Source organism: Colius striatus, chromosome 2, assembly GCF_028858725.1.
Source record: "Colius striatus isolate bColStr4 chromosome 2, bColStr4.1.hap1, whole genome shotgun sequence".
In the NCBI taxonomy this organism is placed as follows: Eukaryota; Metazoa; Chordata; class Aves; order Coliiformes; family Coliidae; genus Colius; species Colius striatus.
The window spans coordinates 66,799,725-66,824,978 of NC_084760.1; the positions used below are offsets into that span (position 1 = coordinate 66,799,725).

General features: G+C 42.8%; 2 protein-coding genes across 4 annotated transcripts in view; one reads left to right on the plus strand and one right to left on the minus strand.

Moving 5' to 3' along the window:
- Nucleotides 1-170: 170 nt before the first annotated feature.
- On the minus strand, nt 171-22,132 carry GNPAT (glyceronephosphate O-acyltransferase). 3 transcript variants are annotated; one of them, XM_061990926.1, is made up of 16 exons: nt 21,789-22,129; nt 18,625-18,816; nt 15,903-16,079; nt 14,940-15,069; nt 12,322-12,449; nt 11,804-11,879; nt 11,060-11,211; nt 10,837-10,967; nt 9,965-10,188; nt 7,145-7,390; nt 6,362-6,441; nt 4,105-4,245; nt 3,157-3,256; nt 2,970-3,063; nt 1,702-1,763; nt 526-661 (listed from the first exon to the last, which is right to left on the minus strand). In XM_061990926.1, the coding sequence occupies exons 1-16, from the start codon at nt 22,008-22,010 to the stop codon at nt 618-620; spliced, it is 2,199 nt and encodes a 732-aa protein (XP_061846910.1). In that variant the 5' UTR covers nt 22,011-22,129; the 3' UTR covers nt 526-617. The 3 variants fall into 3 exon arrangements, with proteins under 3 accessions (XP_061846908.1, XP_061846909.1, XP_061846910.1); XM_061990924.1 differs by lacking the exon at nt 1,702-1,763 and having other exon boundaries at nt 171-661; nt 21,789-22,132; XM_061990925.1 differs by lacking the exon at nt 1,702-1,763 and having other exon boundaries at nt 171-661; nt 18,625-18,813; nt 21,789-22,131.
- Nucleotides 21,943-25,254, plus strand: part of C2H1orf131 (chromosome 2 C1orf131 homolog) — a 7,315-nt gene continuing 4,003 nt past the window's right edge. Inside the window, exons 1-3 of the mRNA XM_061990927.1 lie at nt 21,943-22,150; nt 22,325-22,617; nt 24,167-24,223. Of these exons, the coding sequence (XP_061846911.1) occupies nt 21,997-22,150; nt 22,325-22,617; nt 24,167-24,223 (504 nt within the window). The 5' untranslated portion in view covers nt 21,943-21,996. The remainder of the gene's footprint in view (nt 22,151-22,324; nt 22,618-24,166; nt 24,224-25,254) is intronic.

Here is a 25,254-nt window from a genome sequence, read left to right on the forward strand (position 1 = left end):
CGCCCGCCCTCAGGCAGCGCCCGCCCTCAGGCGCGACGGGCCGGGCCGAGTCGCGCCGCCTGAGCGGGCAGCGCCCAGCGCAGGGAACATGGGTTATAATACACTGATACCCATCTGCCGAAAAAAATAAACTCACCAACCCAGAGAACACAACCCGACACGAGGAGCAGTTCGCATCCCGGCCCGAGACTGGCACAGTCCATTTAGCCAGCCTGGAACGCCTCTTTCTAAAGTTTAATAGCAAGTCTTTTAATTCCCTGTTACATTTTCATATCCATGAAACGTTTGAAACCGATCACAGTCCTTGTTACAAGTCTAGAAAAACATTTAAGTAGCAGTTACTGTGTACATCTCCTTTAAATAGTTATAAAAAAAAAAACCAACCCATGTTTAATCTCCTTTTAAAAAACAAAACACGGTGAGGTGAGGATACAAACACAACTCTAACCCTCAGCAGCAACAGTTCCTAAGTGGTAAAGGAGAGCTGGCCTGATGAAGAACATGTCTCTGCCTCCCCTGCTTGAGGCTGGACGGGCAGGTGCGGGTCTGTGCTCCGGCTGCAGGGCGGCCAGTGTTCTCAGCCAGCGCTTGCATCCAGCCACGGCACCAGGAACCACTCAGAGTCGTGCAGCCACAGGTTTCTGTACAGGTATCCTGGCATCTAACAGAACAAAGAAAGGGAAAAATAAACCCAACAGTAAACACTATAAAAATAGTGTAAATACCCCTCCATTGAACTACTTTTTGCATTGTTTTCTTTGGTCACTGGGTTGCACGGTGTTTCCAATGAAGAAGGGAGATTCAAAGCTGCAGTCAATGACACCAGAAGATGTGTAAAAAACCCCATATCATGAGGACTTTTATACAGATAAATCTAAGGAACTACTTGGGGAAAAAGCACGCATCTAATATAACGTGCATCATCAAAAGTAGTTACAGAACCACAGAATCACAGGATGGTTGGGGTTGGAAAGGACTTCTAGAACTTCTAAATCCAACTCCCTGCTAAAGCAGGTTCCCCTCCATCAGGTCACACAGGAACGTGTCCACGTGGGTTTGGAAACCTCCAGAGAAGGAGCCTCCACATCCTCCCTGGGCAGCCTGTGCCAGGGCTTCCTCACCTCAACACCAAAGAAGTTTTTCCCTGTGTTTAAGTGGAGCTTTTTGTGTTCTCACTTATGTCCGTTACTCCTTGTCCTGTCACTGGACACTACAGAAAAAAGAGTCACCCCATCTTCCTGACACCCACCCTTTAGGTACTTATAAGTGTTGATGAGGTCCCTCCTCAGTCTTCTCCAAGCTAAACAGTCCCAAGTCCCGCAGCCTTTCCTTGTAAGAGAGACACATGTTCCAGTCCCCTGATGATCTTGGTAGCCCTCCACTGGACTCTGGAAGTTCCCTCTTCTCTCTTGAGATGGGGAGCCCAAAACTGGACACAGGACTCCAGATGAGGCCTCAGCAGGGCAGAGTAGAGGGGGAGCAAAAAGTCCCTTTGACCTGCCCACACTCTGCTTGATGCATCCCAGGATGCCATTGGGCCGCCTTGGCTGTGCAAGTACACTGCTGGCCCATGTTTCATAGAATCACAGAACGGTAGGGGTTCTCCCTCTGCAGAGCTGCTTTCAGGCAGGTCAGTAATTTATATTAGCATACTATAATTTCTAACTTGAGAGGCTGTGTTCAAAATTAGAGAACACTTACCAAACATGTCCAGGATTTTATCAACAGCCTCTTGATTTACATTGTAAGTGAATCCATTGGACCTACAGTTAAAATTAAAAAAAACAACCCAAACTGTTTCTTCAATGTATATTTCTTATTCCAGTCATTTCTATACAAATCATTTGACTTAACGTTTTTATAATCACATCACATTTTTCATCCTATCAGCATATATATTAATTTTAAGGACACGGTAGGACTTCTAAGCAGGTTGTACTCAAAGATAGTTATAGTTTCCTTAACCTTCTTCTAGATCACAGTCTCCATGTTTCTCTCTTCCCTTGATTTTTATTAGTGGCAACTACAGGTACAGAACATATGTTTGGTTTCACTTATGTCACTTTCAAGACTATCTCTCTGAAACTGAACCAAATCTTGACATCATGTCAAAGTCTCTTGCACTCATCTGATTTATTCCTTTTACTCACAAGAGGAATTTAGCTAAAGACATGCATTTAGCACAGTGACATGGCAGGGGACGTTACAAACACAGTACTTCCAGTGCTTTCCAAGAGCACTAAAAACCTTAACTGATTTCCTGAACAGAGGCATAAGAAAGTAGCTCAGGGTCATGAGCTGCCAACTGTGTTCTGTAAAGCACACCAGACAACGTGAGGACTTCTTGTATCAGGGATTTCCACAGTTATGCTTTTAAACACAGTGAGAAGCACCGTAACGGAAATTAATTTGTTAACAGGAAATGCACATCACCCTATTTTTGTGTAACAGTAGCATGTCTATAAGACATGAACTGCATTACAAGACTTTAATGACTAAGCTTTCATTTAAATTGCTTTGAGATGTCAGTGTCAAACTCCTCCAAAAAAAATTAGTAGTATTCCTGAGTATCACTTATATTGCCTAATGAGGCTTTATTGTAACACAGAGAGTCATTCCTGCATTAAAAATCAGCAAGGCTGTTCTCTTTGCTTATCACAGCCTTGGAAGAAACTTTAAAAAAATCAAAAGGTAAAAGGAGTCAGAAGCAGCCTGCTAGTGAGTTAAAGGATGTTGCTGGTGGGTGCCACAGGAGTGTTTTCGCTATGGCAGAGTGCCATTCTGCTTCTACAATGTGTACAGAAAGGAACCACCTGGGTCTTCAGTAAATCCAATCCACCATCAGTTGATTGGTGCTCAGGCAGTAAGGGTTCTGCTGTTCTGATTCATCCTAATAGCTCAATCATCAAGAATTGCCAGTAAGATCACACACTGGTTTCTGCACACCAAAAAAAGCCACCGCTACTTACGTTTTCTTCTTCTTCACCGCACCTAGGTGCACGAGAGCTGCTAAGGCATTTTTCTGCATGTCAGAGGACAGAGCTTCGTAACACTGTGTGTTCCCTACAGAGAAAGCAGAAACACAATTAAAAGTTTTATCACTGTCCTTCAACAGACTGGGCTCATAAAATCATATTGCACCCAGGCTGTACACACCCTTCTCAAGAAGATGAAAAACAAAGTTGCGGACTCCAGGTATAAACTGCTTCTCGGTAAAGGCTTCTTTTGTTTCCTTTGAGAGGTACCTGAAAATTAACTAAGATTTAAAAAATAGATTAGCACTTCTTTCCTTTTTGTCGTCAGCTTATGGGCTACAGACAGACATATCCTCCTAAGTAACACTGTTACACTTTGAAAAGCATAGGTGAAGGACTCAAAAGGTATCATTACACAGAGCACCTGAGAATTTTATTACTGTTTAAAAGGCATGAGAATCCTAACATTGGAATATGATTAAGTATTGCTATAATAGTCACCTTAGACATGAATTTAACGTTCCTGTTTTCACAATCAAGGACAGTATGATTTTTTTAAGCAATAACTGTTTTACAGATGGGAAAAACTGGGCAAACTGGTACAGCTCAGCCCAAGCCATACACCAGGTCATTAACACATTCCACTAGGCTCAAACTTCTACGGTCCCACCAATCTTACGCTGACATACCTGAGATTTTAGCCTCCTGGGTTTGTATTCATTGCTTATTACAGTAATTACTAATTAGTAATTAGTTTTATTAAAAACTTTGGAAAACCAAAAGAATTTCAAGAGATATGGATGCAATTAATGACTCTCCCAAAAGCTATAAAATATGAGACACAAACTCATTTCCACACCTGGCAGGACAGCCCACATAAAAGGAACTAAGCAAGAGCTCCTTGTAAGAAAGAACAATGAACCTGACAGCAGCATGCTCCCTATGAAAAGCTACAATCAGGATCCTGGGAAAAAGAGTGTTTAAGATATTTATTACTGCTATTTCCCAACTCCTGCTCTCCCCAGCCATGAAACAGTCCTTTCATATACTGTAGAAGTACCACAGCTCTCCTAATTTCCCTATAAAACAATGAAGAGAAAAGAAGACAGTTTTCTGCAGAACAACATACCTGATAACCTTCCAGAAAAGGTCTGAACATAGCTGACAAGAAAGATATTATAACACTTCCTTTGTCAGTAGGGTAGATTTCCTGTTGACTTGTTTGAATGGCATCACATTTTGTGAGTAGAAAACATCCCTCCTCAAAATCCTGTGAGATGGAAGCATGAGTGAAACCTTAACATCTACGGTAAGCACAGCTACCTTTCACCACAAAATCAACAACAAAAAACACACAACAGGACACCACTTCATTTCTGAACGCCATTCTCATGAGACTCCAACCAAAATTATCCTGTATGCCAGAAATACCTTTATAAAAAAGCAGTAGGAACATCTTTTTAAACACAGCAGTATCTCGATACACACCAGGCAGAGCAGCAAAGACAGGCAGCCTGAGCTGCCTCAGGATTTTGTCAGACTAGTGTCAGATTGTCTGGTTTAGGGTTTTTTACTGTGAGTAGTTTTGGGTTTTTAAGTCAGGGTTTGCTTTTACCTCCTGCCCACTCTTTGCCACAAATGATAACATGGTTCACCCACCTGCCCTCTACAAAAGGAACCATGGCCAAAAGTTACAAATTACAGAGATGTCAATGACAAAACCCTTTCACTGCCAATATCAGTGTGATACTGCCAATATCAACCCTGGACAGAGAACACGAGGGGAAGGGACACAGACCATGATGGACACATGGACAACTAGAGGAGTGGGTTGTTAAGAGATCCTTTAACATTCATAGCAAGTCTTTCATTTGACTCCAGTAAAATCAGTCATGGCCTATCATCTTTCTGTTTCCTGCTCAGTTTTGGCATTTTAAAAGAGCTGCAGGAGGTAACAATTGCTAACAATGAAAACTAACCACAAGACTGCCAATTGGCCCAATTCCCTTCCATGTAAAAATCCATTAGTTTTTAATACAGTCCCAAGTCTTGAATATTCTTATGAAAATTATACTTACCTCTTTTTTTTTAACATGGGAAGGAGCACAAATGTCACCATCAGATATCTGGCCTTATCGCTGATGAAAACATCAGTCTTAAATCCAAACAAAAACTACACATGGACTCAGCACTTGATATTGGGTATGATGCTGAACCAGTTTTTTGACTAATGAACTGGTGCTCACCTGCATCGTGAGCCAGCTCTGCCCCAGCAGGCTGTCTGCAAACCCACATGGTGCTTGTCTCTGTGCGTCCAACTGTGTTAGGGGAGCAGGCAGCCATTCTGAGCCTTCTAACACCCAGTACTGGCTTTGTCTTAGTGAGGATTCTATGGGGTAAGGGGGTCCTGAAATGAAGGGAAACTTTTCAGGCAAAGAGGATGCAACTAAAGGTTCCATAAGACTCTACCAGGAACACTGCTGGGCCATTAGGAAAGGTCTCACTTCAGAAAAAAAACCAGGAACATCAAAACCTTTAGAGTTCAAGAAGGTCATTAGCCACTGTTTAAACACTACAGTGCCATGCTGTGCAGTCAGGGAGAGGTGGAGGCATGCTGTTAACAGATGAGCCACTGGCTGTTGGCAGAGCTACCACAGGACTGTGCCACCACTGACACACACATGGAACTACAAGAAACAACCAGTCAGAGCTGCACTAGCAGGAATATAATCACCCAAAGGAATTAAATTTAGAACTGCATACTCTGTTTGTTAAAGGGCATAAAGGTTGCTCATTAATTGGTATAATGCCTATAGTTTAACTTTCTGAAAGAGCAGTGGTGCCCCTCTGCTACACAGTCTGCAAGAGCTTTTAGCAAAAGTTATCCTCGTGCAGCCGCTGTTTAGTTCCTGTGTTGACAAAACATACTCACTCTGTGATAAAATTCAATTCAAACTACATTAACACTTTTTTTCTTCACAGTCTAAGGTCTCCTTCATAACTGTAGAGCAAGAGGACAGTATTTACACTCCATTTAAAAGACTGCTTTATTTTTGTATCTGTGCTGGAAGACTGATAGCTTTATGCCAAAAAAACCAAAAAGCTTAATTTCTGCTACAGTTCATTTTAATAGTTCAGAACTGGGCCTTTTACTGCAAGTAGAGGGAAAAAAAAAAGCTTGCATATGCAACCTTGTGGTTTCAGGTAATATTTTGCAACTAACCAAATGACCCCCTTGTAATTTCTTCCTCCTACGAACAGATCAAGTTGATATGACTGTAGGCGTTTATCACAAAGCACTTGTTTGGCAGAGCCCTGAAATTGGGCGCTATTTTATTTGGCTACATTACTATGAGGGGGTTTTTTTGTATAAAGGATGTTTTTACCTTCAGTGAAATGCCAGGAAAGAAGATGAACTCATCAGAAAAAACACCTCTCAAGAAGCTGAAGCAGCTATAGACTTCCTCTGAAAAATATATTGTGAAGTACCGTTGTTTAAAAACATAATTCAAAGCATGCAAATGAAAAGCCATTTATTCCTTATTTTAGAAAGAGTTCCTACCTCAAAGAAAATTTGGACTTGACATTAAAAGCATACATACATGTCATACGTATGTGTACAGCTGAACCCACCACCACAGAACAGCAAGTGCTGAAAGCTCTTGATTCAGTTGTTACCAAAAGGAAAGAGCAGAGGGTTGTAGCTTCTCAGAACATGCATTAAATGCTACATAACGAGACGTTGCACAAAACTAAGGTATGTGTTCTGAGAAGTTTCTCAAAGTGCCAAGTCCTGGAAACAGTAGTGAGAAGAGAAGGAAGACCGAGAGCTGGCTGCCGTGTATGCAAGTTTGAGCTATGTGTCATTTGTAACCTAAGAAACCGGTCTGCTAAACATCAACAAACTAACATACTTAGGACATGGGATCAGCTCATCTTATCTCCACCTTCTCAGTAGAATAAACCTCCTTCCAACAAGTAAACAAACAGGAAAGGAAAGCAAAATACCCTCATCCCCTCCCAACACATCCACCTTACGCCGTAGGACCTTACCCAGAGGAAGCTGGTGTCTGCCAGCTCCCACTAGCAACGCAGGAACCTCGTGCTCCTCTCCCAGCTGACAGTGTAAGGAGCAGAGCCAGCGACTCTCCGAGCCATCCTAAACATACCTTTCCTGAAGCTGCGTGTCATCTGCAAGGCCATTGCCACCAGGGAGGGACGCACAAACACATTCAGCAGCTGGTTTCTGTAGGTGGCACACGTGAGGACAGCCAGAGCTCGCTTAAAGACGACTTCCCCTATGGCTCCATCTTCCACTCCTTTGTCATGGAGGACCACGTGGCCATCGACCAGACAGGCAATGTTGGAATGCAGGGCGAGGCCAGACAAGACTGCTTTTTTGGCACACAGGTTATCTGGCAGGAAAACACAAGACTTAGGGATGTGCAGAAAGGAACAGAACTCGATTGAAATGGCTTACAGCATTTCATTAAGTTTTATCACTGAAGACCAATTATTACCCCAAACATTATGTTAGAAGTATGTTCTAAAATAATCCATGCCAGGAACTGGCAGCCTAGGCACAGTATGAGATAGAGAGAATAAATTCCAGACATTTCAATCATTAAATGCTATATTTTTTAATATTTTAGTATTAAATATCTTTAATATTATTTTAAAAATAAAACCTAATGCTAACAATGACAACTACTACTTGTTCCAGAGACAAAGGAATTCCGAGCCTTCAAATAAAAGAGGATAGATCTGTTTGATGGATACATACATCAGTAACGAAATGGAGACCATACTTTTGCTTAGGCATTTCTGACACTACAAATTCTGAATCAGATGCACAAGTCTTCATAATGTTTTCCTCAACTCTCCTATACAAGGAAGGCTTCATACCAAATTAAGTTTAAAGAAATCCTGACATAAGTATCATTGCATAATATTCCTGCTTGAAGAGAAATCATACTGTGCTTAAAACAAAATTTCCTCCTGTTTCCCAAGATAATCCTTTTAAAATGCCTAAAGCAAGGAAGTGTGTGGTTTGTGGTTTGTTTTGGTTTTTTAAGCAAGAATGTTCTTCGAAGGCAGGCATGAGTTTCACAAACCTGTGGGTTTTGGTCAAGCCTTTTTGTTAGTGTGACGCACCACGAACTCTCTCCAGATAAGAGCAGAGTTAACTGTTGAACACACACTCACCTTTACAGAACACCTGACACTTTAAACGCTACCGAACATTCCTTGCATCAAATGTGAACTCTTTGGCAAAGCAAGGAAGAAGCAATAAAAACTTAGTGAACATTAAAACACACTTAACATGTTCACAGCACCAGAAGCACACCAAATCCATATAGCTTCTGAGATTAAAACAATTAAATTAAAAATACCCCACATTCTTTCTCCCTTCACACAGAATCTCCCTGCATCTTAATTTGCTCCTTCAGCCTACTGTGCACCAGTTTTGCTAAAGTGCCCAAGTTTCTAAATACAGTAAGAAGCAGAAGTCTAAACAAGTCATTTTGCAGTTCCTGTTTTTAATGTAAAATTAGTAATATCCAAGCAAATGCTTTGCCTGTAAAAGCAACCAGCAGGACAAAAGCAGAAACAACTAGCTGTTTAGAGACAGAAGAATGGACAGGGTACACTTAGTTGCTGACACTGCCAAATTAGCTTTCAAAATTTATTTATTCTTCAAATTATTGACAGAATATTGTCAATAACCAATCATCATCGTCAAATGACTGTTTGCTACTGACAACAAACCCTGTTTCTATGCAAGTGACACCTACAGCGAGGCCAGCACATGCCAACAAATTCTGCTTAGTTGGTGTCATTCTGCCTTCATTACAATGGCTTATTTGCTATTCCCTGACTACATCACAACTCTACTAAAGCAAAAGCTTGTTCATTGTTGCTAAGAAATAAATAAAAACAAAATAAATAAGCATACCCAAATGTGGTATGTTTTTCAGTTTCCTGTACAGTAAGATTCTAAATTATTGTTTAAATAATTCCATGAAGTTCTTCCTTTTACCAGCCTGGCAGGAGCAGCCCTTGTCTGCATTCACTGCAGTGCAGACCCCTGAAAAGAGAAGTGATTTTCTTCCAGAAATGACAGAGTTCTGTTCCAAGTGTAGCCTGTTCCCATTTCTTTATTGCAGTAGCGAGAGGGATCCTTGATTTCACACGTGACTACAAAAGTGGTTTAAGTCTATTTGCAGTGCAAAGGTCAATGTACCTGCATTACATGTTATTTTTCTTAGCTAGTTTTACCACTTATATCCCGAGGCTCCAAAATCACTTATCTGTGTCACTTTGGCTCACAGAGAGAAGTTTAAAACAACTGGTCAGAAAGTTTGAAGGGAGAACCAGTCTCTCCTCAGCCAATATGCACATACACATTAAATATAGAAAAGAATATGTGTATGTGTATAAATATGTAAATAAAAATCACCAAAAAAGCCTTCTCCCCAAAAGTCATCACTGTTTCTAGGGATAAAGTGAAACTTAAAAACACATACACAACTTACAGTTTTGATTTTCTCTCACCCATTTGTTTCTGCTAGTTGGTTGCCACGAGGGGGACAGACTATGGTTGATATCAAGCAATAAACGTAGCATTATACTAAGTTAACTGCAGCAGAGCAGGTAACTGCCTTTGTCTTACATAGGGTTCAGAAAGACAAACATTGTGCTAATCTCAGTACTCTAATACAAGCAGCTTACAATTTCCCCCTTGTTCCACACTTCAGGATGTAACAGTATAATATCTGTTCTGCTTCCACCTAGCTGTTTTTCAAAGTATTATATTCTACAGGCTAAGCCAAAACCTGCCACTTTTTAGCATCATTTTCAGCATATTCTAAAACTCATCTACAACTCGGAGGAAAACATTCTGTGACTTGGTCACCATACACTGTTTCTACAGAAATTTATCCTTCATAAACAACAAAAGGAACAGAAACAACACTTTCTCTCCATACCAGGCCATTCAATGAATCCTCCAAAAGTCTGTGTTAAGCCTTTAAGCCACAGGGTCTTTTCTATTAGAAGTTCAGACTCCATGGCTGGCAAATTCTGGAGCAGGACAGCAGCAACTAGCACCCAGGGTCTCAAAACCATGTTTTCTATTTGCAGGAGCTCCATTTTGTAAGCTACGTCAGTGACAAATTCTTGGATATCCTCAGATGGCTTTTGGGGAAGATGCCTGAAAAGAACAAACCAGTTCAAGGTAAAGAGCTCCAAAATCTGGAATATAAATCACAGCCCTCCTTACTTCTTCTGTATTGGTCCCAAATCTGTACTTTCTGGAGGGTGATTTATCTACATGCTATGTAGAATGGAAGTAGAGAGCAAAACATGAGCAGCTTCTTGACAGGAGTTGAAACACTCTGTATTGATGCTGTAGGCTTGCTATCTTCAAATAAAATTCAGAAGGATCATGTTTGAGACAACAAATTGCAAAAGCCACCCAATCCAGTCACAGCTACAGCTTCCTGGCACACGAGCATGTAACAGTTTGCAAGAAGGGAGAGAAAGGTGGAATTTTTAAATCAAAACCACCAAATTCTCAGAAAACACAGCTTTGCCTGGCTCATGTCTCATCATAAAATATTACAGTGGCAACTTCTTGACATAGTGTAAAGCTACACACGTTAACAACTCATTTCGGAAACAACCATGAGCATGATAAACCTCTGCTCAGATAGAACAGGTTCAACAGTCTAAAGATTCAGATGGAAGGGACATGAGAGAAGTTGCAAACAAAGTACAAGGGGAACATCTTAATTATTTTACACAGGTGAGGATTAAACAAATGCTTTTCCTGTGAGTACACCATGGAAAGAGGTGGTACCTGGGAACCAAATTGTATGGGCACCGATTGATTCTCCCAGATGCCAAGGTTCTAAGTGACACCGGCTGGCCAACGTAGATGTGTATGGTACCGAAATTGTCACTGAGGATTCTTCTGGCTTTCAACAACCCCTACAGAGACGGGAAGAGCAAACCTCAAGTTTTGATGTTACAGGGTGTGTATATATATCCACTTCTGTTCTGTTCTGAAGGAATTTACATACAGATGTAGACTCTTTGGGCTTTGGGACTCCTAGGAGTTCATAGGCATAGAGAGATTCTTCTAATATCTTCTCATAACTGATGCTGATGGGAACAAGGTATGTGTCAAAGACTTCACGTTTAAAAAAGGGCTCCATCACAATGCTGAGAAGACCTGCAAATTCAAAAATAAAAGAAAAAAAAATCACTAATCTTTTTTGAGGAGGGAAAAGAGGCTGCAGTTTAACTTTGAAAAAGATGTCTTCAAATTTTAGAAATTGCTAATAGGTATGCACTGTGCCTGTTCTTTCTTCAAGAAAGCAGAAGCACAAGACAGTGGACAAGCTTTAAAATAGAAGGCAAGTGTGAGCAATGCATCTGGGCAGTTATTTGTGCTCTTTTCAGCAGCACTGCTCTGCCCTAGTACAGCATCTTCCTTCTAAGGATTCCCCATCACTTTCACAGTTAGCTTACAATACTTCTCTGCTGGTCAGGGGATGCCTATTTTCTAGAAAGAGAAGAGTGAAGAGTTATGCAGTTAAATAACTACACAATGGGGGCAAAGAAAGAGAAAGCAGTAGAGTGCAAGAGAAGTATGACTTGAAACTCCAATTGTTTGTCAGTCCAGTGTTTTCCACTACTCTGACAGACCTCCCCAGTATCCCACTGCTTTAACATCCCTTCCTGTCTGAAGAACTTCCAAAGCACATGGCCACTAACAAAAACACTAGTAATCATTAAAAGTTCCAAGTTTTCATCAAACCTACCAAATTTTGGAGTCAGAGTCTTGGCAGTGCGGCTTCTAGTTCCTTCAAGAAAAAATTCAATTGGGGCATAGCCACTCTTCAAAAGTAAAACAAAAATAAGAGCTGGTCAGAAAAGGAAAAACGTTCTCTCTTTACTGCTCAGAAATAAGTACTTAAGCACTTGAAATGTGATTTTTCTTTAATGGAATCTACATACATCTAAATTCAGTGATCTCTAAGCCTATATTCATCCATTTTATTTCCCACACCATATAGTTAAATTAATGAACATATTGTATCTGTCACATGGGCACACGATTCAAAGCAACTGATGAGCAGCAATTTGTATACCACCTACTGCTGAACAATAATAACAACAAAGCTCTTCACCTACAGCAATTCAGAAGTAAAACGCATTTAAATCAGATGACAGTGAAGACTTTCAATCACGCAGCTGTAACAGTGTGCATATTTCACAGAAATCTTTCCAACAGAGTATTTCTGAAGCATACATTTTGAAGGTTCAGGAATTGACTTACCCTTATCATCGTTTTTACGTATTCAGCAAACACTGCCCAGTAGAGTCTGTTCCCACCAAAGGAACGTCGCATAAAAAAGGCACCTGCCCTTCGTAGCAGCTCACCAACTATTTTCATACCAAGGAAATCTGAAAAACAATCAAAACCAACCACACACACACAATTTATTGAGTAATATCAGCCAGCAGAATTAATCCCTTTCTCTAACACACTGATTCAAGTACCAGAATAAAGGATTCTGCTGTTGCAGATACCTTTCTTTGCTTTCACATTGTCTAGCAAAACTTACGTAAACATGAATGGCATATTATAACGTGCTTTCAATTTGGTTTTTTTTGTAAGCAGCATTCACCTACAGGAATTCATTTTCACAATTTAGACCACCAGATTTCAACCATAATAAAGCCTAAGTTTTTGAAGTACATTGTCTCACTCATCTTCAGAAAGATCAGTTACCCCTGAACTTATCCTAGAAGACATTGAAATTCACTGACCCATTACAGTATATCATTTATGATCCTGACTCATCACTCTGGGAGATGCACACCAAACCAGAGAAAACATTATATATGTTTTCCAGTTCCAAGCAATGCCGGTCAATGCTTAACTTGTCAAATCCAGGAAACACTTATGAACACATTTTTCAGGGAAAACAAGTCTACACAGTCTACACAGAAGCTGGCCTCGTACCACCTCAACCTCCTGGTTGCTTCAGTCTGTGCAACATTTGAGAACAGGTATTTACTTGGTAATAAATAAATTCACAATTCCAGCTGCAACACAGACAATAACTACCTTGAAGTTGTCATGTATGTCAACACATTGGTGAAATGTGAAAGAGAAAAAAATAGATAAAAATAAATTGGCTGCAGGCCCCTGGGCAGCAACAGAGCTTCCCACATGCAGAGGTTCACCTTTTTCCCTTCTCTCCTACTACCCTCCCTCTCACCACAACATAGATTCTATCCCCCTCTTTTCCTGCACCATCCTGCTACGTCATCTCCCAGCCTGGATGCTAGCTGCATGGCCACACACACTGCCACCCCACAAACTGGGATGAAACGCATCCTTTCATATACCTCAAGCCCACACCAACTCTGCACCTCTAATCTGACTTGCACCCAAGGCCTGAGACAGAAACAGAATCCCACTCATGTACTCAAATGGTGTTACTGGCAACCATTTACCCTTCCGCCTCAGGCAGTACCCAAACATCTATCCATATGCTACCTGAAGACAAGTGATAACTAACAAAGCAGAGGCATTTACCTCCTATATCAGGAAAACATCTGTCCACTCAGCACAGGTACCACTTTGAAAGCGAGTTTGTAAACCACATCTTGTGAACCTCAACACAATATGCATTAAATGCAACTACAACCATAGAGAACTCTGTTTTCCTCAGAGGTGTTTAAAATAATACACAGATGCATCATTATAATCAAACTGCAAGCCTCTAATTCTGAAGAATTTTGAACCCAAAACACTTTAAAAGATGTTAATCACCAAATAAATCCCTCTAAGCTAAACTAATGGTATTTTAAGATACTGTTTTGAGCCTCAAAACTCAAAAAGGCTGTAATCCAAAAGTCAGCAAAGGACTATTCCAATATTATGACAGCATGTGAGCAAATTCTGGACTATACATGACAGGTAAGCAGCTACCACACCTTGATCAAAGCAGCCATGAGACATCAACTTCCGAATTCACCAGAATCTAACCTGCATCACCCTGAGGCAAGACACCACTAACTCAAAGCCCAGCAGAATCTCATCTTTCAGCATATGCTCCCAGCTTCTGCTTATTTTCTACTGATCTTCCCAATCTCTTGATTGGAAAAATAGGCCACTACAGTCTAGGTTCCCAGATCTTTGCTAGCTTGCCTGTGCACACTACAGTGCCGCACCAGACCCATGGTTGTTGTCTGCCTGTTTAGAAGACCTGGTTGATACTCAAGAATTCCAAGAGCAGGTTTCTCAGTTAAGTATTGCCACAGTCTGGATTGTCAAAAAGCACATCAACTTGGAAGATATTTGCTGTTCAAGTCTTTGAGAATTGTTTCCCGCAAATATACTGGCTTCATCTGCTTTAGGATTAAGTATGGCCAAAAAATGATGACCTCTGATGGGAAATTTCATTTCCCAGCCAGCTCTGCTCTTAGCACTTCACATAACTGAGTTCTGCCAATGCTTTGAGAGAATCAACTCTTATCAGGAACAAGCACGAGTTGGCTGGCACTTCATAAGTGGCTACTACAACTGCACTTTAAACTGTATGAGGTATCACAAAAGCTTCTGCACACACAGTAGCTCTTGGGCAAGTTTTTGCCTGTTCACAGGCCAAAAAAAAGCAATATGGAAGTCGTCTTCACATCATCCATCTTTGCCTCAGTCTTGGCTCTACAGGTGGGGTACTTCTGGACAATGAAATAAAACAACTTTGACTGGACTTGGCACTGATGAAAAGTCTTCAGATACTGTACACATCTCACCCAATGAAGTTTTAACAAGACATATTTGGAACATAAGTTAAACACCACCACTTACAGCAGCAGCTACCAGATTTCTTGTTATTGATTCTCTGAATCCTGAAGACACTGTTAAAAGAACATACTTGCCTATTCCTGCAGCAATGACAGGCAAAGCCAAGTCATACGTATATAGCAAGTAAGACAGCATCAAAAAGTCTACGTAGCTTCGGTGGCTGGGCAGCAATACAACTGGATGCTCCTGAATGGCATGTTGCAACTGAAAAAAAAAAACAGAGCAAACAATATTGTTCCAATATTTACAGACTGCTGAAGTTTGCAAACACAGACCTTCACACTGCTTAAAGCAAATAGAAGCTAATTTATTTGAGGGTGGTTTCTCTGTCTCTGTACTCTGTACCTTTTTAAGGATGGAAACATGGGAAATTTTGAGCAGTAATTTTCAGACTAGCAACCTGTGGCTCACAAGCCCCACAGGACTTAAAAGTCACGGCCACCTTATTATGTGACAGTCTAATTCAAATCCCCTTGGATGGTGATGGGAAACCCAACAGGGGCTGTCAGGACTGACATTACTGTCTTCCAGGGAAACACGCTGCACCCTCCAGAACAGCAGCATCCTGCAATGAAACAGGAGGATAAGAGCACCTCAGGGAACTGGGACAAACTTCAAGTTTCCCCTGCCTCAGAAGTGCACAATGTCTCACCACTCTTAGCTGTATAAAGGTTTTGCAGAACAGCCAACCCACTCAGCCACATAATTAGTTTTCAGCATAGTTCAGCTAAATTTATAACATCAGATAGAAAAACTCTCTCAGAGTTCTGACTAGCAGAATAACTGACACGTGACTGCAAGTATTCTTTACCACAGGAAGTATTTGGAAAATGTACAAAAAGTCCTTGCCTCTAAAATACTGATATATCATTTGTCTTTTCTCCCCCTTATTGAGAAGTGCAGTAACAAACACAAGTCCATTCTTTTTTCTAAGGGTATTTTTCTTACTTATTACTTGGAGCAGAGAGAGATTAGAGTCTTTATCCAAGTGATTGCTAAGGAAATATAGGGTCTTCTTCCCCCTCAGCACTACTCACTCTCTGCATTCCTTCTTCATTTACACAAACTCTCCGGAAAAGACGTTTAAATATTTTGCTCAGGGTAAAGGCAAAAAATCTGACAGCTCCTAATTGCATGCTGTGACCCATCTCATCCAGGATCTCCACGGCTTCTTCTTGAATAATATCAGGTGATTCTCCCATCTCTTTTGCTAACTACAGAGAAACAAAACAAAATAGAACAAGCAGTCAGATGTTGATCCACTTCTCCTTGCCCACTCACACCATTTTACAGGGCATGACAATTATGGCAGAACTACTGCAACAGTCAGCAAGATCTTGTTTCAGGTGATCTAATCATACAGAACCTATTTCATGTCAGTCAGCAAGAGAAAGCCAAGTTAAAGTTGCGCAAAATCAAGGATAAGCTTAGATGTCAATGGCAGGGCGAGGAAGGTGTGCAACAATCCCCCACCTCCCCAGTCACACCATCTGAATGTTTTAACCTGTAGCATCTTCAGAGGAGATTTAAGCTCAAAGAAGGTTTCCTGTATTACTGGTCTGAAGAAGGCAGTGCACCATTATCTCTGACTAGTAAAATAAAACCGACGTTTGCAGAAATATTCACAATGTAAATTTTTTAAGTGTATTTGAGATTGATTTTAAGACTTGGCTGAAGAACCTCAGCCCTATCACACTTTAATTTCTTTGTAATTTATTACTTTGGCAATGGCTAGCTGAAATGCATACAAAGCACTGTGGCTACCAACTCTGCGTATCTTCTGCTGCTATGCATGTTCCTTGTTGAAGTTTCTATAACAGACTTAAGTAATGATCATCCCTCCTATTTGAAACCTTGACTCTAGAAATATTTAATTGAAAAGTTAGTTGCTTACTATTATGGAATGAAGAGAAAAGAGGAGGAATGGCAGCAGAAAATGCCTCCAAAACAGCATGGCTCTGTTTAAAGGTCAGCACTGCTTACTAATTATTTCTATTTTGTGATATGAGGAATTCACCTCCTCCAATCTACCTCCATATAACACTTGACTATCTTCAAAAAATGCCTTAACCTTCATCCTGCATATTTGCACATGCAGCTATAAGTGACTATTTTAACCACTTAAGCCAAAAACTGCTTCCATTTGAGCCTGAGAAAAATCAATCTCTCTTTGGAAGACAAAAAATTATTCTCGTTATTCACTAAATGAAGAGACACTGTTCTCCTGCACCAGTAAAAGGCTTACCACACAGTTGATCCTGTGTGAATCAAGTGCACATCTACCACAGAGCTAGGCACTTATTCCCTAAAATCAGGAATCAAAAAAATAGACCTGCCAAACTCAAAAAACCACAGTTTCACACACTGAACATGAGTAATCTCAGCAATTTATCACTAGCACAAAACCTAGTATGCCTGAGTAAAGCTGAGTAAACTCTGCCCAGACAGGAGGCACACTAATTGTAAAGGGTTGGGTATACTGCCTGAGGTAGTCTCAATCAGTTCCTCCAGTAATCTCCAGTTCAAAGTTGAGTGTTAGGTTGCAATGGCAGATCTTCTAACCTCCTACAACCACTTGGCACTAATCAGGAAAATATCAATCAAAATTAATCTCTTCTCTCCAGTATGAATGATAGGACAGCAGTAAATCGTCACAAGCTGCGCCAGGAGAGGTTTAGACTGGAGGTTAGGAGAAACTTTTTCACTGACAGGGCTGTCAAGCATTGGAATGGGCTGCCCAGAGAGGTGGTGGAGTCATCATCCCTGGAGATACTGAAATGATGCAAAGCTGAGGTGCTGAGGGACATGGTTTAGTGGTGGACTTGGCAGTGTGAAGTTAGTAGTTGGACTTAAGATCTTAAAAGTCTTTTCCAACCAAAATGATTCTATGAAAATAATTTTCCATCAAGAAAGCTGCACTTCAGAAGAAAACATGCAAGAAAACTCTTCTGTAGGACATGGTTTAGTTTGTCACATCATAACAGGTTTTGATATATCATAGGTAACGTTGACCACTATAAAAAAAAATGTATGGTAGCCACTCACTAAGGACTAACCAAAACATCTTAAATACTTCAATTGGTCTAGAATTATTTTTCATGAATACTGAATATAGTTATTCTGCTAACTAGCATACTCTTATTTCAGTCATTTCAACACAGTTTAAAACACAAGCCAGACTGCAATGAGTAAAATATTTTATAGCCAAAGTAGTAGCTGTCCTTCCTCGTAACATGAAAATACAGTCACATCTTTGACAGTGTTTTTAATTCAAAGAATTCCTGTGAAACTTAAATCCCATTTTAGGGAAAGTAGCATTTATGACTGATTCATAAATACATCACTAGCCTGCAAAATCCTTACAAGGTATCCTCAAAGCACAAAAACATCTCCTTTGGAGAAGGGTGCACACATCTTTCACAATGCTGCTCTGTGGTGAGGACAGCGGAGGAGGTGGAGGCAAAAAAGAAAGTCAAGCACATTGGACAAGTGAGATGGTGAAGGCTCACATATGCAAAATCAAAACACTATTTAATGAATGAGCTATCTAACAGCTTTAGTGGCAACTCCATGGTAAATCAGTGTTTGCTTTTCTTGACAAAAGAGTATAGCTGTCAGGTTTCTGATCTATTGGACCACCTTTCAAAGCATAGCTATTGTGTTTGACAAGGTCGGCACTAAGCATTTTTTTCCCTGCTGTTACACAAAGCTTGCCTGGGTTCAGTCTGCCTCGTCTTACAGCTCAGTGTCCAGACTCACCTGCTTGATAACATATTGAACTTGCTCCGACTGAAGAACAGCACTTTTAATAGCATTTGGCTTGCAAGGTGAAAGTCCTTTGTAGATCACAGGAGTGTAACACTTCATTGCATATCTCAAGTCACTGGACAATCTTCTTTCCTCCAAGATATCTTCAAACTCATCTCTTTTCTTTGATGTGAGATCTTTCTGCTGGGAACATACAAATAAAGAATGAGACACTGTCTCGAGCCATTCAGTGGTCTGCTTGGCTACAGTACCAAAATAATGGCATGCAACACTTCTGCAATGTTTGGGATTTCTTTTCAGCTTTCTATGGTGTCTGTACTCCACACTCTGAGTGCAGGAACAAGTGTTATCTGCTTGGAACAATGCTGCAGAGAGAAACTAAAACAGAAATGAAAAAACAAACAACAAAGCACCCCCAACCCTTTCCAGCTCCAAGGATCCTCAAATCCCCCTATGCCACATGTTACTTTATTCTGCCCAACAGGAAGAAGTTGAGAGAACACCTGGGGTTTGAAAGCTAAAGTGCCTTATCTCCAGCCTCTCCACGGTTGATAGGTATTAAATAAAAACCCTTTGATTCCAGCTCTATCACCTGCAGGAAGACAATGCCATTTATGACATTATAAAAGCAGAATCAACTCTAAAAAAATGTAACTCCTGATACTACAATCTCAGTTGCATCTGGAACTTTGCTGATTTGTGCTAGTTTTCACCAGACTTAGACATAAGGTACATAAAACACAGCCAAGCAGGAACAAAAACAAACAAACCCCAAAACCCTAAACCCACATTATCAGCCATGTGAAGATCAAAATGCAATATGGTGCACACATAAGTAAAATGAGAGCACAGCCTTCAGCACCACTGCTGATCAGAAAAACAAATGGTACATCAAGAACTAACTGTGGATCTGTCCCATTGCAGAACTCCAAGTGATGAAACTCTTCCCTTTGAGTCAGTAGGCATCTCCCACACTGCAGAGAGATGTCTCCATTATCTCCTGTAATCACAGTTCATATCAATGACCCCTCAGTCTTTCCAGAACTGAAACTTCAAAACAGCAGCAACAGCCACTAGACAAGCAACACAACTGGAGCAAGCCTCTGTGAAACACAAACATGAAAGTATTGATTATGACCAAGTATATTTATTAGAAAATTATGCTAAAAATAAAAATGCTCATATCTTCCTCTACAGCACCACCTGAAGAATTGCACAGGCATTTCTTTCATCCATTCTGCCTCCTCTCCCTACATGCAGCCCTTGCAGAACCACTCTGATAACGAAGGCTCTTTTAAGGTGACTTTTTCTGGTGTTGAGAGGAAATCCCAGGCAGCAAACACACAGCACAGCAGTGGCAGTTGACTTTCAGCCTTGGGAGAGGGAATCAGGTTTCACTGCCAGCTGACCACAGCCACATCAGCAACATGATCAAAGCAGCTGACATTTAAAGTAAGTGGAGAGCAAACATTTAGCTCCTGTCCATTCACCACGGCGAGACAATCTGGCAAAACTAAAATGCCAAAAACACCCACTTAAATTGAGAATATCTCCACAAAACCACAAAAAAACCCGTCTTTCTAAGCCTCAACTGTATCGAAAGCCAACTTCATTTTATCAGAGAATACAAAACCTACAGTAACATTTTACTTCCTCATTTTCTTTTCCCTACACAGTACAGTCAAACTGGGATACCATCCTTTTACTGCCACAGCATTTGGTAGATCATCTAACTTTTCTTTCCACTACTGCAGTTTAGAGAACTATCTCACATTAACCGTGGAACAAAGTCTTCTGGGACTGTTAAACAATTCTAGATAAGGTATTAAAACCCAGCACTGAATTCATTTATATCGTCTAGGTTTAGGGGATTTTTTAACTGTGTGGTTTAGCATTACAGTTTTCAATCTTTCTTGTTCCACAGCTTTCAACTAGTTGGGTGTTTTCCAAGAGCCAAGTAATGTTAAAGACAACTGGAAATAGTTTTTATTAGCCAACTGTTGCCTTTGACACCTCATATCAACCCCTTTCATTAAAGATAAAGCAGTATAAAACCCAACTTACTCTGTAATGGCAAGAAAGATAGCTCAGAATAGCATCAGAAAATATTAGTTGGCTCTGACTATACATCTACATAGACCAGTATGTGACAAGCCATTGCACAGAACATTTATGTTCAACTACCAAGGTTTAAATCCTACAATGTGCAACGCATGAAAGTCAGACCAACGGAGCCAGCAGGCAACTCGGGTGCCATGGGCCACATCAGCTGTCACTGCGCTGCCACAGGCAGCTGTTCCCCAACACGGCTCTGCTGAGCTGAGCTTTGCAAAGGCTGCAGCCAACCAGAAAGTCTCCTCTCTGCTACTGCTCTTCACCTGACATTTCCAGATTTGTTGTGCAACCGATTTCTCTCCATAGCAACAGTCCATTTTCACGCCCTGTCCTGAAGTAGCACCAAAGGAGACAAAAACCACTAAAGAGGAATAACACTGCTTTCACACATTACAGCTAAGCTGTTGTTCCAGCTTCCGTTGACGACTGATAGAGAACACAGAAAACACGCTGTGGAAACCTCGACATCACTCAGTTCCATGCACTCCTACTGCCGCACTGGTGATGTACAAAAGTGAAACAGCAGGGACCTGGAACCGCTCTGCTTCCCTACAACCCCTGAAAGCGGCAAAGTGAGGGTGCTCGCGATGTGCTTGGGGTACCCGCATACAGCCAAGGAGGCACAGAAGAGACGTTTGGGAATCTCAGACGAAGCCGCGAGCTGTTTCACTCTCTCCCCAGCCCCCTCCTCCAAACGCAGGTACCGGGGATGCAGCCAGGAAGGGGATGCGGGCTCTGGGCCCGCGGCGACGGGAGAGTAAGGTGAACTTGTGAGGGGAAAGGTCCGCCTGCCTCTTGGCCGGCACCTGCCCGCGCCGGAGCGCAGGGGAGGCCTCGTCCCCTCCCCAGCCCCAGAGCGCGCAGGTCCCGCGCCGGGGAAGCTGTGTGCGACACTACCGCAATCCCGGAAAGCCCCGCAAATCCCCCTCCGAAGCGCGGTGCCACAAACAGGGAGAAGAGGGAGGAGGGGGTTGAGCCAAGAACCGTCACTCCGCTTCAGAGTGAACGGCGCCGCGCTGCTCCCCGCCGCCGCTGCCTACCGAGTACATGGGTGCCCCTCGCCGCGCCCGCCCGGCCGCTGCCGCCGCCGCCGCCGCCATGGTTCTGCGAGCTCCGCCGCGCCGCCCCGCGCCCCGCTCGCCCGCCCTACCCCGTCGCAGCGGCCTCAGGCCCGCGGCCGCCTCCCATGGCCCCACGCCGACCCGGCCCGGCCGCCCGGCGCGCGGCGGAGGGCGGGGGGACCGCGCGATGGGCGGCGCCATCTTGGGGGCGACGGGAACCGCGGGGGACCAAAGCTCGCTCGCTCCTTCTTTCCTTCCTTCTTCCCGCCCGCCCGCAGCTATGGGCGCCCGGGAGCCGTGCCGCCGGCTGGAGGCGGTGCTCGGCGCCCTCTACGACCTGGGTGGGTGCGCGGGGACGCGGGCCGCTGGCGGGGCACGGGGTGGGGGCCGGGCGCGGGCCTTCCCTTGCAGCCGCCGAAGCGGGGGGCCGGGGCCGGGGCCGGGCGTGCGTTCACCCTGAAGCGAGCGACGGCGGCCGGGCATAGCTGACCGGCGCCATGCGTTCTGCCACGCAGGTGAAGAGCCCCGGGTTCGGGCCGCCGCAGAGGACAGCGAGGCGAGAGCAGGGGCGGCGGCGGCGGAGGAGGAGAAGCAGAGCCGGGGACCGCAGCCGGTGGCAGGCGGTGCCGGGCGGCGCGCAGCCCGCGACTTCTTCGGGGAGCTCCGGGCCGAGCTGAGCACCGCCGCCACTGCAGCCCCGCCGGCCCCCGCCGCGCCGCCGGCCGTGGAGGTCGTAGTGTTCCACGGGAGGAAGAGGAAGGGGAAGGGGCTGCCCGTTCCCTCGGCAGCAGCCGCCGGCCGTGCGCAGGTAGGGCCGGGGTGGCCCAGCGGGCCCCTCGCAGCGGCCGCCTCCGGAGCGCGGTGCGCCACCAGTAGCAGCGGCTGTCTTGCTGGTTCTTTAAAGCATAGGTGTGTTTGTTAAAGCCACGCTGGAGACTTGACGTTGAGCAGATGCTGGCCTGGGATGCCCTTTCGTGGTGACAGTTAAACACACCGGGAGTCCTGGTTGTTTGGGGTTTTTTTTATAGAATCATAGAATGGTAGGGGTTGGAAGGGACCTTTAGAGATCACCTAGTCCAACCCCCCTGCAGAAGCAGGTTCACCTAGATCAGGTTGCATAGGAATGTGTCCAGGCGGGTCTTGAAGACCTCCAAGGAAGGAGATTCCACAACCCCTCTGGGCAGCCTGTGCCAGGGCTCCCTCACCTGAACAGTGAAATAGTTTTTTCTTATATTTAAGTAATTTGAATCAAGAATTGAATGAAATAGAAAGCAAAGCTTCTTGGCTACTTGTGTGCATGTGCACTTTGTGTTCTTGTCCATAGGTATGGATAAGTGTTGTGTGGGGAGTGGGGAAAGGCATGACAGCATGAGGTCTCTTAATTTGGTTTGTTGGTGCTAAATTCCCTTGTGCTACTGAAAACTGTAGCTGAGTTGCTTCAACAGAGAGGCCTGGATAGGCTTGGCTGGAAGTTGAGCTGCTTTCCATACCAAGGTTCATTAGTTTCCAGATTTTACAGCTTTTCTGGTTGTTTTGGGTTTTTTGGTTTTTTTTTCTGTCCTACTTATGTCCATAACATCAGAAGCCCAATTTTAAAATAAACTCTGATGAGACAACATACAGCGATCCTGAATTCAGGGAGACTTACTGGTATCTGGGGTTTGACTGCTTGGAACTGAGAAGTTCAAGAGACTGACCAAGCAGTTGGTTGAATCCATTAGCTTTTGTGCTTTTTCCAGCATGTTTTCCTCTGAAAAGTGCCCTACATATTTATTTTCTTATGCTTTTTTTTTTTCCTGCCTGAAAAGGCTGTTGTTAGGCTTGTTAGTAAAATGCTCTGAAAATAACTAAGTTTATTGGTGGTTGAAAAGGACATTTTTATATAGAAGCTTTTACAGAGTTGAGGGAAGTTTGGGTTTGGCTCTGGTAGATGCAGAGGGAAGCCCCTGATATATCCCTGGCATCTGAACCTGTGACTCAATGGGATTTCACATCTGAAACGTAAAAAGGAAATGCATTAAAAGCATTCAGGTTCAGTTTTAATACATCTGTAGTACTTCTTCCTCAGAGGGGATAATGCCTTAAGAGAAAATGGGGAAAGATGAGCAGATGCTGCTCTTGAACCTTATGAGTTGTGCAAGGTCTTTCCAGTAAGACCTTCTAACACCTACGTATTAAAAATGTGGTTGAGACTGTGAACTTTAATAAATCCCGGTAATAAAAAAAAGAAGATGCTACTGGAGAGCTGTATACTCTCCTCTACAACTCCTTCTCTGCTTTCCAAAAAGCTACCACAATCAGCATTAAAACTGGTGTTGCTTTGTATATTAATTAGAACTGGTTTATTTTGTTTGTAGACCAAAGTAATGGATGAAGAGAAAAACGTGAAGGAACAAGAATTTAACTTTGAAAAAGTAAGTCCAGCAAGATCTATCTAATCTCACTCTTTTAGTCTGCAGGTATGTGCATTCATGTCCTTGGGAAAGGTACAGTGGGACCAATGGGAAATGCTTTCAGAAAAGACCATCTCTTGTAGGTGAAGATTTCCTAAGAGGTAATTTTGGCTGCATGCCTTGCCAGAGGAGGAGTATCCTGGCTGTTTGTCAACTGCTTTGTGTGAAGAGAGGCGTGTCACCACTTTGTGACCTTTCTATCTGATTGTTTTCAATGATAATTTGAGGAGGATTGCTGTTAGCTGTGTAAAGCTATGTGAGTACCCAGAATGTTTAGCGTAAGTCTTTCAGGCCCATGGTTTTAGTCCTGGATTTCTGATCTCACGTGGAGGAGGGGGGGGAAAGGGTATTTACATCTATTTTTGAAACAGCAGATGACTTTTTTCCCATTTGTCTTTTTATTCTCATCTGTTCTTATATGGACGTATCTAGCACTGGCCTTTGTAGATACTGATTCATTTACAGATCTGTGCAAGCTGTTTTATATGCCTGATCTCTGCTTGGGGCCGTACTGTGATCCAGTGAAATTTCTCTCTGGAGAGTCTGGGTGCAGCTCTGTACTGAGAGCAGTGGGGATTTAACCACTGACTTTAAATAGGTCATGAATTCACCACTGGTTTTGCCAGAGTGTTCTTGTATCATGTCAACTGTACGTACATGTCTAGTCAAACCACTTCACCATCTGCCCATCTTTGTTTCTCAATGGTTTAAGTGCTCTGCAGACAAGGAATGAGGACACTGTAAATATCGGGTGCTGTGAGATGCATGTTTTGTTCTTCTCTCTGTAGCACGTGATTCACTTTAAATGGGGATCCATTCCATATGTTGACTTATGTAAAATGAGGGGAACCAAAAACTGTCCACCTGACGGTCCTCACCATCCAGAGATTAGATGGACAGTGGTTAACTGTTCTGCAGTATAGATCTAAACTCATTAGTTTGATTTTGTAGCACACTGATTTCAGGTATTGGGCAGGCTTTCTTTGGGAGTA

Bases quoted from the DNA above. Each gene is read 5' to 3' on its own strand.
- GNPAT (XM_061990924.1), bottom strand. From the start codon at position 22,010: ATGGCGCCGCCCATCGCGCGGTCCCCCCGCCCTCCGCCGCGCGCCGGG. The intron at 6,442-7,144 runs GTATGTTTAGGA...TATATTTTTCAG, and splicing joins GACACGCAGCTTCAGGAAAG to AGGAAGTCTATAGCTGCTTC. The intron at 3,064-3,156 runs GTGTGTACAGCC...CTTTCTCTGTAG, and splicing joins TTTTCATCTTCTTGAGAAGG to GGAACACACAGTGTTACGAA.